Source organism: Canis lupus, chromosome 21 (assembly GCF_003254725.2).
Source record: "Canis lupus dingo isolate Sandy chromosome 21, ASM325472v2, whole genome shotgun sequence".
In the NCBI taxonomy this organism is placed as follows: domain Eukaryota; kingdom Metazoa; phylum Chordata; class Mammalia; order Carnivora; family Canidae; genus Canis; species Canis lupus.
In genome coordinates, this window is record NC_064263.1 from 35,699,232 (window position 1) to 35,716,409 (window position 17,178).

Sequence of the window (17,178 nt, forward strand, 5' to 3'; positions counted from 1 at the left end):
TGACTTCATGTTGATAAATTCACACAGAAACAACAAACGCAGAACTTTGGTCAGTGGAAAAAAAAATTTTTTTTTTTTTTTTTTTTTTTGCCTTGACAAATGCAGTCACTTAGCACAACTCTTTAAAATTTGGGGCCTTTGGAAGACAGACTCCGTGAGACGCGGCTGGGCTGTGAGCTTCGCGGGGCAGACTGCTCTGTGGTCGTCCCAGGGTCTTGGCCGAGGAGCCGTGTGCAGAGCCAGCAGGTGTTGTTGAGCGATCCTTTTCACGTTCGCTTTGCTATGATTTCCCTCTCCTCCCCGGGTATCCATCTCTGTCCTCCAGACCAATTACTGGGGTCCCAGTCCCTGAGACCTAACTTCAGCACAGCAGGGGATGCACTGCCATCCTGATGCAAGGCCACCTGGGGAGTGGCCTTGAGGACGTGCTAGGCAAATACTCAGCGGAAAATACACCTTTCGCTCTCCCATCCCTGCGTAAGTAAGTTAGATTAAAAGGAAGGAGCTACCCCTTCCATTTGCAGGAAAAGTGCACCAATTTTTGCCTTGGTTCGGCTTGGGCTGCCTTGAGCTTGAGGTAGGTAGGAGTCATCCCGCTGCAGGTGCCAGAAAACATTGAGCACATCCGTGAACTTGCACCGTGAGGCACCTCATTTAAATTTCACAGAGACTCCGTGTTGTTTATGACTTGTTCAAGGCAGTGCTCAGTGGCCCAGAGTCCATGCAGTTTCCACCACACCATGTCAGCTTCCAGGGACTCAGGAGCGGAGGGCTCGGGTGGGCGTGGGGGGCATTGACACCAGGGAAGTGACTAGCTTATCTGCCCTATTCTCCTGTCCTATTCCATTCGCATTTAGGGACGGGATGGGGATTTTCCATACAGGGTGGAGAGGGGTGTATGTGTGTGTCTCAAATGGAGAGGTGGGCAGGCTTACTCTGAGGGTCAAGCAACTTTTCCTGGATACTGAGGTCCTAATGGTTGTTTTGGAAGTTGACCACCACAACAATGGTGGTGGGGAGAGATCCCTCTCACGTGTTCACCCTGATGTGACCAACAGCTTTCTGACCCACAGGCCAAATTTGACACGCCTACCACACTGTGGTTTACCTCCTGCGTGACTTTAGGGAATGGTTCCTGCCTAGCAGATAAACCCTCGATTCTCAGTGACATCCTGCACTTGAAGTCTGCTTCTCACTATGTGAAGTCCAAATGTTTCAGGTCACAGAGGGCTTTCCCACGGTGTGGGTGGCGGGGACACCCGGAGAATCTGGGTCCTTCCTTCCTTCTGGCTCGGCCATCTCCTACCTGTGGTTTCCAAGGAGGCTCTCCTCTGACAGAAGTGAAAGAGCTTGGAGGGTCACTGGGGGAGATGGCTGCGGGGCCTTCCCAGAAGTTGTGTACGTTACTTCTGCGCACAGTCCATTACCTCGCACTGGTCATATGGGCTCACAGATGTAAGGAAGGGCCCAGGAGGAAGGAGCAACGCATCTAGCCATCAGCTAGCCTGTCTCTGCCGTATCCACCAAAGCCCAAAAGTTATCTCTCAGCTGAGTTTTTATCGGCAGATTAGCTACTGTCTTCATCTGATAGTGCATCGAGATCTCATTATCCAGGGCCTAGCATTTTGGAGTTTGATGGAAGAAGAGGAGTCCCTGGCCTAGACAAGCAGACACGTCTCTGCTGTGGTGTGCAGGGCAGCACTTACATACCTTTGGGCTCCATCTACTTTGTGTGGGAGCACTATGGGCATATGGTTAAGGATGCGGGTTCTGAACTCTGGCTATGGGACTTCGCGTTACAGGTTCACCACTTCTGGCCATGTGACCTCGGGCCATTGGCTAACTTCCCTAATTCTCTGAAAAACGGGGATATCAATAGTGTCTAACAATGTCTGAGTTTGTTATAATGATTAACTTCTTTAATAATAAGTTTTTAACACATTGCCCAAGACTTCATAGATGCTCATTTAGTGCCAACAATTTTTATGTTCCCAAGGATTGAAGAGTCAGTCGTTCATTCGTTTAGCACATACTATGTACAGAGAGAGTCTTTTGCTAGGAACCGAGAGTAGGGAAGTAAAAAATTCACAGAAGAACTTGCTATAATTGAAGCAAGTACTAGATGCCATGGGAAGGATCTGACCCATTTGGGGCTAGGGAACTAGAGCATCTGGAGGAGACGGGCATTGAAGGAAGACTAGGGGTTCGTGTGGAGAGGATTTCTTCATAGCCACAGGCCCTGCTTAAGAACACCAAGTGTGCTGTGTGATATATTGGATTTAATGTTTTTGGAATAGGGAAGCTTCTTTGTTATAATAGGATTCTTCTAAAGGAGCCTTACCCATGTCCCTGAAATTGATGTCAGCCAATTAAAAATATGCCCAACCCTAACTTTGAAGGACAGAAGTCTCATCTAATGACACAGCCATTGTTCCCACTCGTTCGAGCCTGATGGCGTGCCCAATGGATCTGAGCTGACTTGTCGTCAGGGAGCTCTTAGGGAATCTTTACACTGCAGGGAAGAATGTTCCCTGCTTTCTCAGACCTGCTGTCTGCTGGCACCACTGCACGGGATGGTGAGAATGCAGGTGCGTTCTCCCCCGGGCAGTGTGTGGTGGGTTTGGGGAGCCAAGACCAAGACTTGGGAGCCGGGTGTTGAAGGAAATTTCACAGATGCGTGTATGGGGGCAGGAGTATCAGTGGTGGTTGCCTGAGCAAAGCAGAGTAAGAGATAAAATAACAACTTGTCAGAACTGAGCTTCCACAGTCATTCTGGAGTCCAGTAAGATTTGGAAGGAAGAATGAGAGAAGCCTAGATGACTTCACAAAAAAAAAAAAAAAAAAAAAAAAAAAAAAGGTTAAATGTTATTTCCTGAGCCAAATAAAACAAAGAGCAAGATCCTTTCATTAACTTAATGATTTCTTTTGCTTATTACATTTTAATTCAAAAGTATTTTAGAAAATTAACTTCAGTGTTAATTAGCGTAATTTTCTGTACTCTGGCCTTGGACAGCTCTGGCTCTTAGGTGGTGATGGTGGGGGTTTTCTTTTTCTTTTTTTGGGGGGGTAGTGGTGGGGGTTTTCTTAATGCATTTTATTTTTTTTTTGTGGGAAAATATACAAAACATAAAACTTACCATTTTAACCATTTTTAAGTGTAGAGCTCCGTGGTAATCAAGTACGCTCATGATGTTGCAAAGGCGTCACCACCATCTACCTCCAGAACTCTTTCATCTTCTCAGATTCATAGTCTACACCTCAGACACGAACTCCCCATTCCTCTCTTCCCCCAGCCCCTAGCATCTACCCTTCTGTTTCCTGTCTCTGAATTTGCTTCTTCTCGGTACCCTCACTAAGTTCTGAGACAGGATTGCCTCCTGGAAATCAAAATTGAGAGTTCACGGTTTTCCTGGGTACCTAGCATATGACCAAGACAGTTGGGGCACACACAGAATAGACTGCTAAGTTTTTGTTAGTAAAATGAGCCTAGTGTGTGTGTGTTGAGATACATTGAATTTTGTCACCTCTTGGCCTATAACCAGGTATGCAGGTTTCCTGCATATGGTATGTGGGTTCATGGGCAAGGTATCCTGTGGGCCCAGCAGGAGATGGGGTCTAAGGGGTGACTTCTTGGAAAGAGGCCAGGCATGCTGGACCCGAGGGCCTGAGGTCCAGAGAACAGACCTGTGGGGGATGCAGCCTGGGGCCTTGACCCTCACCTGCTGGATTGCAAGCCCATTCTTCATCAAGTCAGCATGGTGCCAGGGCTTCTTGCCGGATGGCTCTTTCTTTTCTGGAGAAGAAGCATCCTGCTAACTTGGTGGAGGCCTACAGGCACTTGCTGGCCTGAGGCAGGTAGGATCCCAAAGCCCCCTCCGGTCATCAAGACCAGTGGGCTAGTCAGGGACAGAAGACCCTAGACTTAGGATGTGTGTACAGGAGGCACTTGAACAGGTTGTACATACTCTGGAAGAACATTTGGGAGTGGAAAGTATGAAGCTAAAAATAAAAATCATCCAAAAAGACCATTTCTCCCCCCCGCCTGCTTCTCTCACACATACTGTTCATGTTTGGCTTGTTTTCCTTCTTCTATAGATATTGCTTTATGGAGTCGGAATCCTATTGAGCACCTGAAATTATACCCTGCCCTCCTCACTCTGCATTAGGGTGTAAGCGCTTCCCTATGGATTAAGTGTCTTTCTAAATATTATTTTTAAAGGACTGCCTAATACTTTATTACTTGGTTGCCCCATAACTTATGAAACCGTGCTCTGTTGTTGACACGCATAGACTCTCGGAGCCTGAAAGATCTCCAGAGACTTCAGAGCTGGACCCGTTTACTGTGTACGGTGTCTTCAACAAAGGCAGGCTGTACCAGTTCTGTCTACACGGCGTCGATCCGTTGGTGACTAAGTGTGGATTTTGAAGTGAGCTGGAACTGGGCCCCTTTTACAGCATCCCTCCTTGCTGCCTCTGGGATCCTGAGGAGGTAACTCTGTAGTTTGCCTTTTCTTCTGCCAAACAAGGATGGGTAAATGAGGTCAGCGATGTAGGCGTCTGGGACAGGGCCTGGCACGCTGTCAGCAGCTGAGCCACGCGGCTGTTGGTGTCCTCATGAGGTGGTGTGAGGGGCGGGCCCAGACTCCTCATGCCTAGGCTGGCCTTCTGCCCACCTCGGAGGCTTTGCTTCTGGAAGGTCCTTGAAGAGCGGCTTAGTGGTCCAAGCAGAGGTGTGGGGCACTGGCTAGAAATTCTTACTGAAAAATGTTTAAAGTATGTACGTGTGTATGTACGTGCATATATATACACACATTTATATATATATACATGCACACACGTGTGTGCACATGTACACAATGCATGTGCATACATATATACACCTGCATTTACATAGGTACACACGCACACATGCATATGTATACACATACATGTATACACAGACACACACTAGGAAGCACATGTGGCAAACATAATTGCATTATAGAAAATAAAGATGAGCAAGTTCTGGACCCCACCCCCCGCCCTGCCCCCCAAGGACCTTATTGCAGAGCAGAAACAGAGGAAAGAAGAAGACCCCCCCACCCCATAGGCTTGGTGTGAGGACCCCTTAGGATAATGCTGGTGGAAGACCCTGGCCTGCCATGGGCCTCTGGTCACGTGGGCCTCTTCCTGGCACCGTGACCTGTCAGCATACAGGAATCTGGCTCATTGGAGCAGGAAGGGATCTGCTACTGGGCCTCCAGGAGGAAATGGATGGAGGTGAGGAAGCGGGAGTGTGTGAGGTCACTGAGTCAGACCAATGGAGTCAACTCGCTGTTGAAAAGTGTCAGGGGAGGACTGAGGCTGGAAGGGCAGGACCCACACAGAAGGCCTGGCCTGAGCTCCCCACCTGGGGCAGTGTAGACGGGAGGGCAGTTTCTAGGCCCTTGGGGCAGGCTGGGAACTTGTTAGGCCTTTCACGGTATGTCTCCTGGATGCGTTTTCCTGGGCCTTTCCTCGCAGGGCTCCAGATGGCGTGTGTTAGAAAACGTGTAAGAAAACTGCACGTGTGGCTTCAGCTTGCGTGGAAGGAAGGGCTTTGACTTCCTGTGGGTGATCCCTGGGGTTAAAATCAGGAACAGAAAGAAGCTTGTGGAGAGACAGGATTGACTGCCCTGGGGAGGAGGCAAAGGTGGAGCAGGCTGCCCCAGGAGGCCATGTGCGAGGGAAGGCTGGGGACCCCTGGCTGGAAGGAGGCCCTTTCAGTCCCTTCCCAACCTTGGGAGATCCCCCTTTCGGTTCACGTTAGTTGCTGTATGTCCTTGTAGATGGAAAGCCAGGCCTCCTCTGGCCAGGTGAGAAGATGAGGTGTGCAGGCCTCACCTGTGAACCTGGGCTCTGCAGAGATGCAGTGTCCCTGGGGGGGTACTTCCCGGGCTGCCTCTTGCCTCACCTCACCTGTTGGATCCAGGGTCTTCTGTGTGTGAGGCTTGGGTCTGGGGCTTCCAGTTTTTCTGACCACACTGTGAGTGCATGAGGGTGAAAACCGACCCTGCCTGGGGGCTCATTGGCAAGGTTATTTGGGGCACTCGGGTGGCTTAGGGGTTGAGTGACTGCCTTCAGCCCAGGGCGTGATCCTGGAGTCCCAGGATCGAGTCCCACATCGGGCTCCCTGCATGGAGCCTGCTTCTCCCTCTGCCTGTGTCTCTGCCTCTCTCTGTGTGTCTCTCATGATTAAATATATAAAATCTTAAAACAAAAAACAAAAAACAAAACCTGTCATTTATCCACTACCTGGTCACACTGTTTGATGCCATTTGGCAGGTGTTGAGGCCCAGGGAAGACAGAGGCGGGGGTCCTCAATGTGAGCACCCTAGAAACTCTTCAGCCAGGCAATGCCTTCTCTCACTTGAGAGGTACTTTGGGGCTCTGTGCCAAACCTTGAACTTGTCTCCCAGATGCCCCGGACTGAGCCCATTACTCATGCTGTTGTTGCCAGCAATCCAAAGCTCTGAGTTTTAATTTGTAGCAGCCATGGGCAGGGAAAGGGGGGTTGCTTTGTGACTCATGAAGTCACACAGGCAGGAACCACAAATAAGGAACCAATTGGCAAAAACCAAATAGCTTCAGGGCTATTCTTGGAAACTAAAGCATCACATCTTATTTATTCCCAGAAAATGAAGAAACCTTTCGTATTTCTGGGTGGCTTTATTTATATTAAACTCTAAATACCCTATCAAACTCTAAAAAACAACAGCTGGGTGGTGGTTGACAAGGAAAATTTTCACAAGAGCTATAACCTGAAATCCTCTGATTTAACTAATCCTCGATTTTCTTTTGGGGAAGGAGAAAGGGTACCCACCAGGAAAAAATTCCACTCCAGTCTCTGGAAGAAGGGGTTTGGAGCTCAGACTCAGTCTCCCAAGGCCCTCCCAAGTCAGCCTTCCTAGCCCACTAACAGAACTACCTGTATCAAGGATGTTTTTTATTACTGAAATTACAGAAACCTCCTTAGTCCCCACTCTATATTTGAGAGAATTGAAATCTCAGAAGTTAAGTGAGTCATCCAAGGCTGTCCAACTGGGAAGTGGATTTGAACCCACATTATCTGAATTCAAAGCCTATGGCTTCTAGTTTTATTTATTTATTAAAGATTTTATTTATTTATTCATGACAGAGACAGAGAGAGGCAGAGACACAGGCCGGGGGGGGGGGCGGGCAGCAGGCTCCATGCAGGGAGCCCGACGTGGGACTCGATCCCGGGTCTCCAGGATCACACGCTGGGCTGAAGGCAGCGCTAAACCGCTGAGCCACCGGGGCTGCCCCGCTTCTAGTCTTAAAGTACAGATAATTCCTTGAGCTGGGAAGCTAGTCCCTCCTTCTGGTTTGATGACGTTTGGGCCATTTGAGGAATAGTAATTGACTGCTGGTTATCACGTAGCTGCCAGGTGCTAAATACATCACATCCATGATTGAGTTTATTCCTTGTAACCCTACAAAGCCAGTGTGATTGTCTCATTTTACAGATGAGGAAACAGTCTGAGATACGTTAGATCACTTGCCTAGCAGGTGCATGAGACCAGATTCACACCTTCATCTGCTAGACTCCAAACCGTCTGAGGCTCTTCCATGAGGAAACCTACCCTCATGGGTGTTAGGGTCTTTTTAAGGTCTTTGACTTCAACTGCAAAGCTAATTTTGCAGGTTGAGACCAGACCCTTCAGACCAGGGAGGCAGGTCTGAGCCTGATACGAGCTGCTAGCGTACAGTCCAAGGAGCACCGTCTGCTGTCCGGCCACCCCTCTCCACCCCCACCCCATATCTCCCTCTAGAGAAGACCGAGTTCCTAGGGCCCCCATGCACAGCCAGCACACTCCACGCCACCTTTGGCTCTCCACTGGAACCCTAAGATTAAGTCGCTCGGTTTTCTTTTGGGGGAGGAGGGACGGCAGCTGGAGTGGGAAGGATACAGGTTCTTCCAGTTTGTAAATGATTCTCTGGGAGTCAGGTTTGGCTTGATATCTCTAAACAGTTCACCCTTTTAGACAAGGGGGAGCTGGCAAGTCGAAGAATTGATGTGCAGAAGTGTTTTTTCTAACTGGTGCATTCCCCGGACACGAATCTGCCCCACGTGAGAGAGATGCAGTGCACATTTCCACATCTGCCAAGTGCCTCCCAGGGCCTGGCTCTGCCCCCACACACCTCGCCCTACACAGCAACCCTGCAAGGTGGAGAATACCAGGTCTCTTACAAAAGGAGAAACTGAGGCTCAGAGCTTCTATGGCTTGTGTGAGGCCGTGAGGGCAGCCAGGGGCCAAACTGAGCTTGGACTTGGGCTCCAATAGCCCCAAAGCCTGGATGGGCAGGTGGCTCTCTCTGCACCATCTGCCCATCCCCAGAAAGGACTACAGGGTGCCAGCTGAATTCAAGTAGTTTTGTCTTTGTCAACGGCCGCATCCTTTGTTCAGTGCTGGGCACAGGAATGGTTCCAAAGATAGAGACTGGGGATGTTCCTTCCCTCTGAAAGCAAACGAGTCTTGCTCTCTGTTTACGCTCTCTGGGTGGTAAGTCTTGTACCTGGGGAAGAGCTGAAACAGTAGGAGGCAGTGTTTATGTGAGCGATGCCAAAGTGAGCACTGCGGACCTTTAAGGAGCCGAGGGAGCATCTGGGAGGGAGTCCGTGTCTTATCGGCACCTGGCAAAGCACAGGGCCAGCTCTCCATGCGCGGTGACTTTGCAGGGTGGCGGGGAGCAGAGCCGCCAGGTCAGGGCTCCTGGAGGACAGAGGCCTGGCTCAAGAGTGCCCCGGGCTGGGCCTGGTGCAGGGAATGGGCCCTCAGCCACGCACGGTGCCAGGCATGTCGGAGGTTCCTGGGGACGGGGTGAGGGGTGGTGCCCCTGCTGTTGTCAGCGCCCCCGTGGCCAGCAGCGTCTGGGTGTCTGCCCCCAGCAGCCCCCCCCCCCCCAGGTGCTGCCCGCGGGCTGCCATACACCGTGTGTGCATGCGAGTGCGCACCTCTCCCCTGGGGCTCTCCCAGCTATCTTGCTCGTTCATTACCGCCTCCCACCACCTCATCTTCCCAGAGGCTCCTCTCTGCCCTGTCGCTCTGTCTCCTGCCCCCTCCATGATCTGCCCTGGATGCTCCCTCCACACCTTGTCATGAGTTCTGAACTCTAGATGCTCTGAGCTTGCTGTGTGCTGGCTCTTTCCTGACTCACATCTGTATGGCCTTTCCTTTGCCTGAGAACTTCTATTCCCCAGTCTTCTAGTGAAATTCATCTTGTTCCTAAAATTGTAGTGTTTGGGGCATCCTCCACTCCCCCTGCCCGCCCTACCCCGTGGCTCCTCTGGACACGTCTAGGCTCTCTCAGACGCCTCCTTATCTGGCTTCCATGCACCTTGCTCATCTTTTAAAAGCACTTTCCTGTTGTCCTATAATCAACTCTTCATACACCTGTCTTCCTCCCTAGGCCCCATCTCTGCATCCTCAGTACCTGGGGGGCTGCATGGCTCTTGCTTAGGCACCAGTAATTGTTGCTGAATGAATGAGTAAAGGATGAAGGAAGAAAATAGACACTTTGCTCTGCTTTTAATGTTATAAGGCCAGCCCACAATCCAAATGCACCCACACAGTGTTTCTGTCTGGAGAGTGGGAAGCCGCCCAGCCCTAGGGCCTTGTCTCTGTATTTGCTGACCTCCTCCCACCAGGCCTCTGTCTGGGGAAGCTTGATATGCTGTGTGCTCTTGTTTACAGACCCTCCCGAGCCCTCCTGACAGCTGGGCCAACCCTAGTTCCTCTACACTTGTCTTCTTGCAGTAGCTTTGGGTTCTGGAAAAATAGCTATTGCTTTGGAAAATCGACCCTAACTTATTTTTGTTCCTTTGAAACTTGAATGACTTTCCTAAGAAATGCCTGAGGTTAGAGTGGTGCAGAGAGACAGGCCAATGGCCCAAACCCAGGCGAGCTATTTTCGTAATGTGAATGAATACCCATTGCATTTTTCCTTCCATCGGCCTCAGCACTTGTTCCAAACAATTCACAGCTTGGGCTCACAGAGCACAGACTCCTTTTGCACATCGGGAGGAGACCCATGTGTGTCTGTGTCTTTCTGTATGTCTGACTGAGGTAGATGCTGTACTTGCAGCTGATACTGGGAGTAGAAAGAAGTTTCGAGAAGTTGCCATTTGTCATCTGTATAGGGGAAAGACCTGCCCTCTGGTAACTAGTGGAGGAAGACTTTAACGTTTTGTGTCTAAGGATATGTGAGAAGGCCATGAATTCTAGGGAGGCAGGTGCTTTGAATTTTTTGGTCTGTGTGCTAATGTCACGGGGCTAGATTACACTAATATTACTCAACCAATTTGTAGCACCACGAATTAAAGATTTCTGTGGTGCTTGCTACATCTGGTGTGCTTTTCTGGTTTGTCCCCCCCCCCCCCTTACTACTTGTTATTTCTAGAACTATCTGGCTCATAACAAGATTGACCAGGTAATGCTGACATCAGCCAAGGTATATCTTTGAGTGACCTGTATGTAATTCTTTTACAGCCAGTGAGAAGAGTGGGGTGTTGGCAGGGGGAAAAAGATAGCCAGCAAGACAGCATTGCCAGCTCAGAAGGCATGATTGTACCTTTTCTATAGATGATTTATCTTTAGCATTAAGTGTTATGTTTAGTATGCTTAGCATCCCAAAGGAATTTTATTTTTCCCTCTCAGCACCCATTCCCCAACCCTGCCCTCATTACCATGGAGCTCACCTCTGCCCCCACCTTCCTTTGCAGGTGTGACGTTTTTCCAGGTACTTCATGGTGTTCTCCTCTAGCTTGTCCAAACCACTGCTCTACACAGCTGCTGAAACATGGGGGAAAACGAGGATGAGAAGCAGACCCAGGCCGGGCAGGTCTTCGAGAACTTTGTCCAGGCTTCCACGTGCAAAGGCACCCTCCAGGCCTTCAACATCCTCACACGACACCTGGACCTAGACCCTCTGGACCACCGGAACTTTTATTCCAAGCTCAAGTCCAAGGTGACCACCTGGAAGGCCAAAGCCCTGTGGTACAAACTGGACAAACGTGGATCCCATAAGGAGTACAAGCGAGGGAAGTCTTGTATGAACACCAAGGTAAGGGAAAATCCTGTGTAGACATTTCTTACCTTTGAGGGGTGTGCGTGATGGCTTGCCGGGAGGTTAGGAAGCTGTTGCCATTTTGCCATTCTAAGGTCCTTAATAGGTATGGGTATGTGTGAGCATTTTGCTTGGTTGAAGATTTCCTTTGCCTGCACATGCACAGCTTATCCTGGGTGGGAGCTTCTGTCTTAGAGTGGTGGCCTCAGCTACTCTTCCTGTGGCCTCTCCAAGGCAGAGAGAATAAATGCATGCTTGGCATTATCTTGCTTCTACTGTCACCACTATTACTGCTAGTAGCTACTATTTATTGAACAACTTCTGTGTGCCAGGAACTGTATAAACATGGTCTCAGTGAACACCTACTACATGGTCCTTTGGGCCATTTTAGAGCTATGGAAACTGAGAAGTCCATTATCTAGCTCGAGATCACACAACAAGGAGGCAACTTTGGTCTGATTCAAGAGATTTCACCCTAAATTCCATTCCCCTGGGAGCCAACATTGTAGAAAGATCCCTTGACTTTGATTGGCTAAGAAATAGTCTTTGGTCCTTCCTGCCTTTTCCTCCCTCTCTCTTTCCCTTCTTCTCTCCACCCTCTTCCCCAGGATGCATTTCTGTGCTCAGGGTCATACTTGCAGTTAACCCTCCACAAGCTGATTACTTCCTCCACTCTTTGGCCACAGGTGACATTGGTGGACATCACATCTCTATCACTGCAATGCACACTGCCTAAGGGGCAGCCGGAAGTCAAGACATCTCGGCCTGGCCCTTGGGGGGCTGTCAGCCCCAGGCAGTGGTCCAGACTGTATGTTTAGGTTAAAAGTGAGCGTGCTGTATTTAGACCTCACAGGAGGTAGTTTAGCCAGAGCCCTTGGAATTTTAGTCGGTGCCAATCCCAGACAAGGGGATTGAACTCTCCATGGCAATCAGGACTGTTGTGTTTTTGTTTTGGTGATGAGAAGCTGTTGACTGTACCGTGGGATACGGCCGGCTGCGTTCCCTTGCCCCCAGGGGGACAGCTGCCAAAGCTCCTCCAAGCCTGGGGCGCGCTGACTTTATGGGGCATAAGAAGAGCATTCCCACAAGTCCAGAACTTCAGCCCAGAGCTCTAGCCATCCAGGCAGTGCCTGCCCATAACCTTCCAAGCTTTATCCCTATACAGAGGAGACAAAAGTGTTAAAGAAAGAGGAGAGAAAGGGGTGCGACAGGTCGCTGAGGTGCCACCCTCACCTAGCTGCTGTGACTTCATGGCTCCTGGTTCACTGGGAAGCTCTTCAGACTTGGAGAATGGGGGGAGCTGTTTGCTTTCAAAGTATCACCCTCTTCAGACTTGGAGAATGGGGGGAGCTGTTTGCTTTCAAAGTATCACCCTTTTCAGTAACTGTGTGTGGCAGCTTTCTTTTGAAAAGGTCCCGTAGAAGTCAGGTGGCCGGGCTGTAAGGTGTTTTCTCAGGAAGGTTTTCAGAGGCCTTTTTCTATGAGGAAATGCCATGGCCTCATGTACCCAGCAGTGTCTGGCTGTTGAGGTGACTCTCTTGGTGCTCTGAAGACAGACCTGCAGAGGGAGTGAGCGCCCGGGGGTGGGGGTGGGGGATGGAATGGAGGCTCGACCACTAGGAAGATGTCCTTTTTTCAAAAATCATCAGTCGATTGCCTCGCCTGTCTGGCCAGCCTTTATTTTTCAAGCCTCGATGAGTTGAAATAGAAGAGTCCTTGTGGACTCTTGAGGTTGGCAGGTCACCACTGGTGCCGGGGATACAAAGGGAAGGCACCAACATTGGTAGTTAGTGATGCTGAGTTGAGAGTGTATCTTGCTCAGGAATTTTCTGCCTTGGAGGAGGAGGAATAAGGACCTTTCAAACATGTGGTAGCCCATCTCCTAAGCACCACCTAGATCCTGGAGCATGGAACACATTTGAAGATGTGCTCCAAGTATGGCTCTGACTGTGTGAGGTCACTTGAGCTGCACACTTCAGAAACCCAGCTCAAACCTAAACAAAAAAAGAGAATCATTAACTTGTATAAACAGGAAGGTCCAGAGAGTCTTTCCCATCCTCTCTCCTTCCATCTTTGTCTTGGACGTTTTGCTCTATGTTGGCTCCAGTCTTCTCTCCTACAGATTTTCTCCATGTGGCCTCTAGTTCCTATCTTTATAGCTCTGTGACCCAAAGGCTAGACTCTCTTTCCTCCTGCTCAATATTGAATAAAATTTTAGGGAAGGATTCTAATTGGCCTGTGTCTGGACCAATTATTGTGCCCAAACCAGGGGAACTGGCTACTGTCTTTGGTAGCCCTTTCAAACATCATATGATAGACATGAGGGAGGAGCAGGTTCCCAAGATGTGGATGGATAAATAACAGGGTCCTCTACAGGGACTGTGTGCATTCTGGTTATGGTATAGTCTCTCTCCATATTGGATTCATGTGGATGGTTAATGGCCAACTCTAAGAACCTAGAGCTTGCAGTCCTTGTTGTGAGTCAGACAAAACACAGAACACGGGTCCTCCCTCTCTACTAACATGAACAGACTCTGTCTCACTCACACACCTCGCTTAGGTATCCTTGGGTGTAGTAGTTTACGCTGAACATTAGCCAAACAAGAAATGCTGGGTATTAGCATGCACATGGATGATCATTAATGCTAAGACATATAACATAGGTGTGTCAGGTATCAGGCACATGGTCAAGCTCCTGGCTAGCCACAGCTAGAGTAGAAATTAACTCATCCAGAACCCAAAACTTTCCATTGTTGCGGATACCTCAGAACCATCTGGAGTGGATCAGGGCTTTAGCATTTCACCAGCATATATCAGCAGCTACCGCACTCTTCATGCCAGCAGTGTGTGAGTGTGAGTGAGCAAGTGTGTGTGTGTGTGTGTGTGTGCATGTATGTTGGTAGTGGTGATTGAGGGAGATTGACCAGCATCTGTTTGGAGAAGGAAGCCTCTGATAGGGGTAGGGGAACAGGGAGAAGGACCTACATTGTCATTAGAGCATTGGCTTAGGTGTCAGTTGCATAATCTAACTTGGGATCATTGTTTACTAATTAGTTATGAGGGTTTTGTCAGGCACTTAATAATTCTTTCCCTGGGTGTGATCTGTTTGGATAAGGATACAGTGATCCAAGGATCAAGCCTAATTAACTCTTTTAGGACTAACACTGGTTCTGCATCCGGATAGTACCTTTATCAAATATCACATCCAATTATGTAATGTCCCTGGGGAATACAGCCCAGAAAGGGGGGGGGGAAGCAATATAAGGTTTGGCATGGCAATTGCCATCATCACAAAATCGTGGAGTCTGGTCTTTTATATGTATCTAATATCAGAAGGAACTGGAGAGGATGTTGTGTACAATCTCTACATCTGACAGGTAACACAGAGGGGCCCAGGAACCTGAAGCCATTTATCCGAGGCTAGCGGGCGACTTTGTCAGGATTTGGACTCTATTGATGAGTTGGCTCCAATATTCTTTTGTTCATTCATTCAGCAGGTATTTCTAGCGCTCTATGCACCTGACAGGGGAGGTGGCTTGGAAGACAAATGAGAAGTGGCTCTCAGCAGTTTGGGAGACAGAAACATAATTATTTCTGTATTTATTAACTTACCTAGTCATTCATGAGGTGAATAATTATTGAGCAGTTGCTGTGTGCCAGTCACTTGTCTAGGTACCAGTCAGCCACGAGATAGCTCGGTGGCCTTGGGCAGGTTGCTTAAATCGTGGATCCTCAGTAGCGATCTGTGTAAAATGAGGATAGCAATGGTCGCTCTCTCATGGAGTTGCTGTGAGCACTAACTCAGGCGATCTTTGTGAGGGATTTAGAATGTTGCCTGGTACATATAAGTGAACCGCACATGCTCGGCCAGTATTGTCACTGGTATCCTAAGTGTATGACACAAGTGTGTACACAGTCTGCAGGAGTCTAGAAAAGCAATGACTGAGCATGACCGGAGCAGTCTGGCAATGCTTCCTGGAAGAGAAGGTGTGATTTGGAGCTTGACGTATGAGAAGAAGTTTGCCTTGCCGAGCTGAGGGAACACAGGACAGGGAGCTGTATTCCAGGAAGAGTGTGTTGCTTTGTAAGAGGAATGAAGGTGAGAGTGGGGAGAGGGGGAGAGCCAGAGAGAGCAAAATAGGTGGATGTGCAGGAAGTGACCCGGGAAGAACGGCCTCCCGGGGGCCAGGCTGTGAAGAGAGGGTTGCAGGGTCAAACAGAGGACCTAGGGGACCATTGAGGACGAGCCCTGGATTCCCGACCCTGGGTTCTTTCTACCACCTTCCATGGGGTTGCTCAGTAATCACAGATAACCAGCGCAGACCAGAAGGCATTTGTACATCATAAAAACATGCTCACAGGAAATGACTCATGGACTCTTGTCACCAGCAGGAACGGGGCCAGCCTATAGAATGAAAACTGTTGGGTTATCTTGTGAGAAGGAAATGTCTGTATTTTGTGAACATCCAGCAGGGTCACCACCTACCTTTTGTTCCTGACTGTGACCCTTGCCCATCTCTGCCCCTGCAGTGGCTCCCCAGTGGTGGGTAGCCCAGGCTTAGCTGATGCAAGTGGTTCTTGAGCTCCACGAGCAGAGCACAGGAGGAGGTAGGGAGGTAGGGTGGGAGGGGTGAAGCTGGCAGGGAAGGCTGCTATCTCCTGGCCTAGATAAGCCTATCTGGCATTCCGGACCTCTGAAATCACCCACCACTGCCCTCACAGTGGGGCTCTGCTGTGCTGGCTGGGGCATGTCAAGTGCCATTCTGCCTAATATGGCCAGCTGCAGGCAAGGCCCATAGAGCTATGGAAAGCAGAGGACGGTCTCTGGGGTATGCAGTTCTGCAGGTGAACTCTGGATTTGTCTGCTTACCTGTAATGGCCTCCTGGCACTGCTGTGTCAGACATGTCTTCCAGCCCAGGTTACAATGAGTTTGTGTTCATCCCTACGCTTGACATCACTGCTCCACGTGGAGTTGGCAGGTTCTGCGTGAGTGTGCGCGCTGGACATTATATATGAGCTTGAGTGCATCCAATCTCCCAAATATTAAACTGTGATGTAAAGCTCTCTCTTTTTGGCTATCTTCATAGTAAGTGGTTAACTCGGGTTCACTGTGGTTCATTTTATAAATACAGCTAGATAAAGACTTCTTTGTCTTTTTAAGAAAAAAATAGTGTTCTTTAAAAAAGATGTATGCTTATGATTAAAAAATAAAACATTCAAGCAGGACAAGAACATGTACTGTGGTAGGTATATCTTTTCCCCAAGCCCCCAGGTCCCAACCCTAGAGGCAACCACTGGACTCTTTTCCATATGGTTTTTCTGGAAGTCTCTACATGTGTGTTCGTGTGTGCGTGCAAACAGATGTGTGCATCCCCCCGTTACTTATTTTTTACTGGAATTTTTTTTTTAAAATATTGTGCACATTTCTTTCACTCACCTCTATCTTGGAGATTGTTTTGTATCAGTTTGTGGGGCTCTAATCCTTCTATTATTTTCGTGGCTTCCCATTTCACTCTTTAAGGGCTTAGCTCATTCTGGAATAGCGCTGTAATACATTTACTCACACATGCTCCATATACACATGAAGGCATATCTATGGGACAGTTGTGAGGATTCTGAGCCAAAGGATATATGTGCATCACGTTGAAAATATTATAGGCATTGTCGCCTTCTCCCTGGAGGTGCTTCCAGCGGGCATTCCCCAGTGACAGTGGCAGGAGAGGGCCAAGAAGAGTCTTTCTTTGAAAGAGAGCTACCACAGCAGGGTGTAGCCTACTTGGATCTCTGTGGCCTTGCTGAGTGAGCATTGGGATGGACAACCCGCCTGCATCCAGGAGTCTGGCTGGTGGCCTTGAGCAGGGACACTGAGTGAAGAGAGCAGTCCAGCAACAATCAGGCAGGGATGGCTGACCCCTCTGTAACAATCACAGCCACAGCCACAACAACTTCATTACTCTTATTAACACCCAACGTCTGCATAGGGCTTTAAGTTGAAAAATAGTTGCATATACGTAGTTTTGTTCAGAGGTTTGCTCTATCAGTGAAGTTGAATGCTCTTTTGCAGGGGGAAC

At 49.1% G+C, this 17,178-nt stretch overlaps 1 protein-coding gene across 13 annotated transcripts in view; it reads left to right on the forward strand.

Annotated features, from left to right (window-relative positions):
* The window catches only part of MICAL2 (microtubule associated monooxygenase, calponin and LIM domain containing 2), a 222,680-nt gene that overhangs the window by 36,771 nt on the left and 168,731 nt on the right, over positions 1-17,178 (forward strand). For 12 of the 13 annotated variants that reach the window (XM_025459499.3, XM_049099081.1, XM_049099082.1 and 9 more), the window contains exon 2: positions 10,763-11,103. In XM_025459499.3, the coding sequence (XP_025315284.3) occupies positions 10,840-11,103 (264 nt within the window). In that variant the 5' untranslated portion in view covers positions 10,763-10,839. Of the gene's footprint in view, positions 1-4,335; positions 4,490-10,762; positions 11,104-17,178 lie in introns of those variants that run through there. The other variant, XM_049099080.1, reaches the window with a different exon arrangement.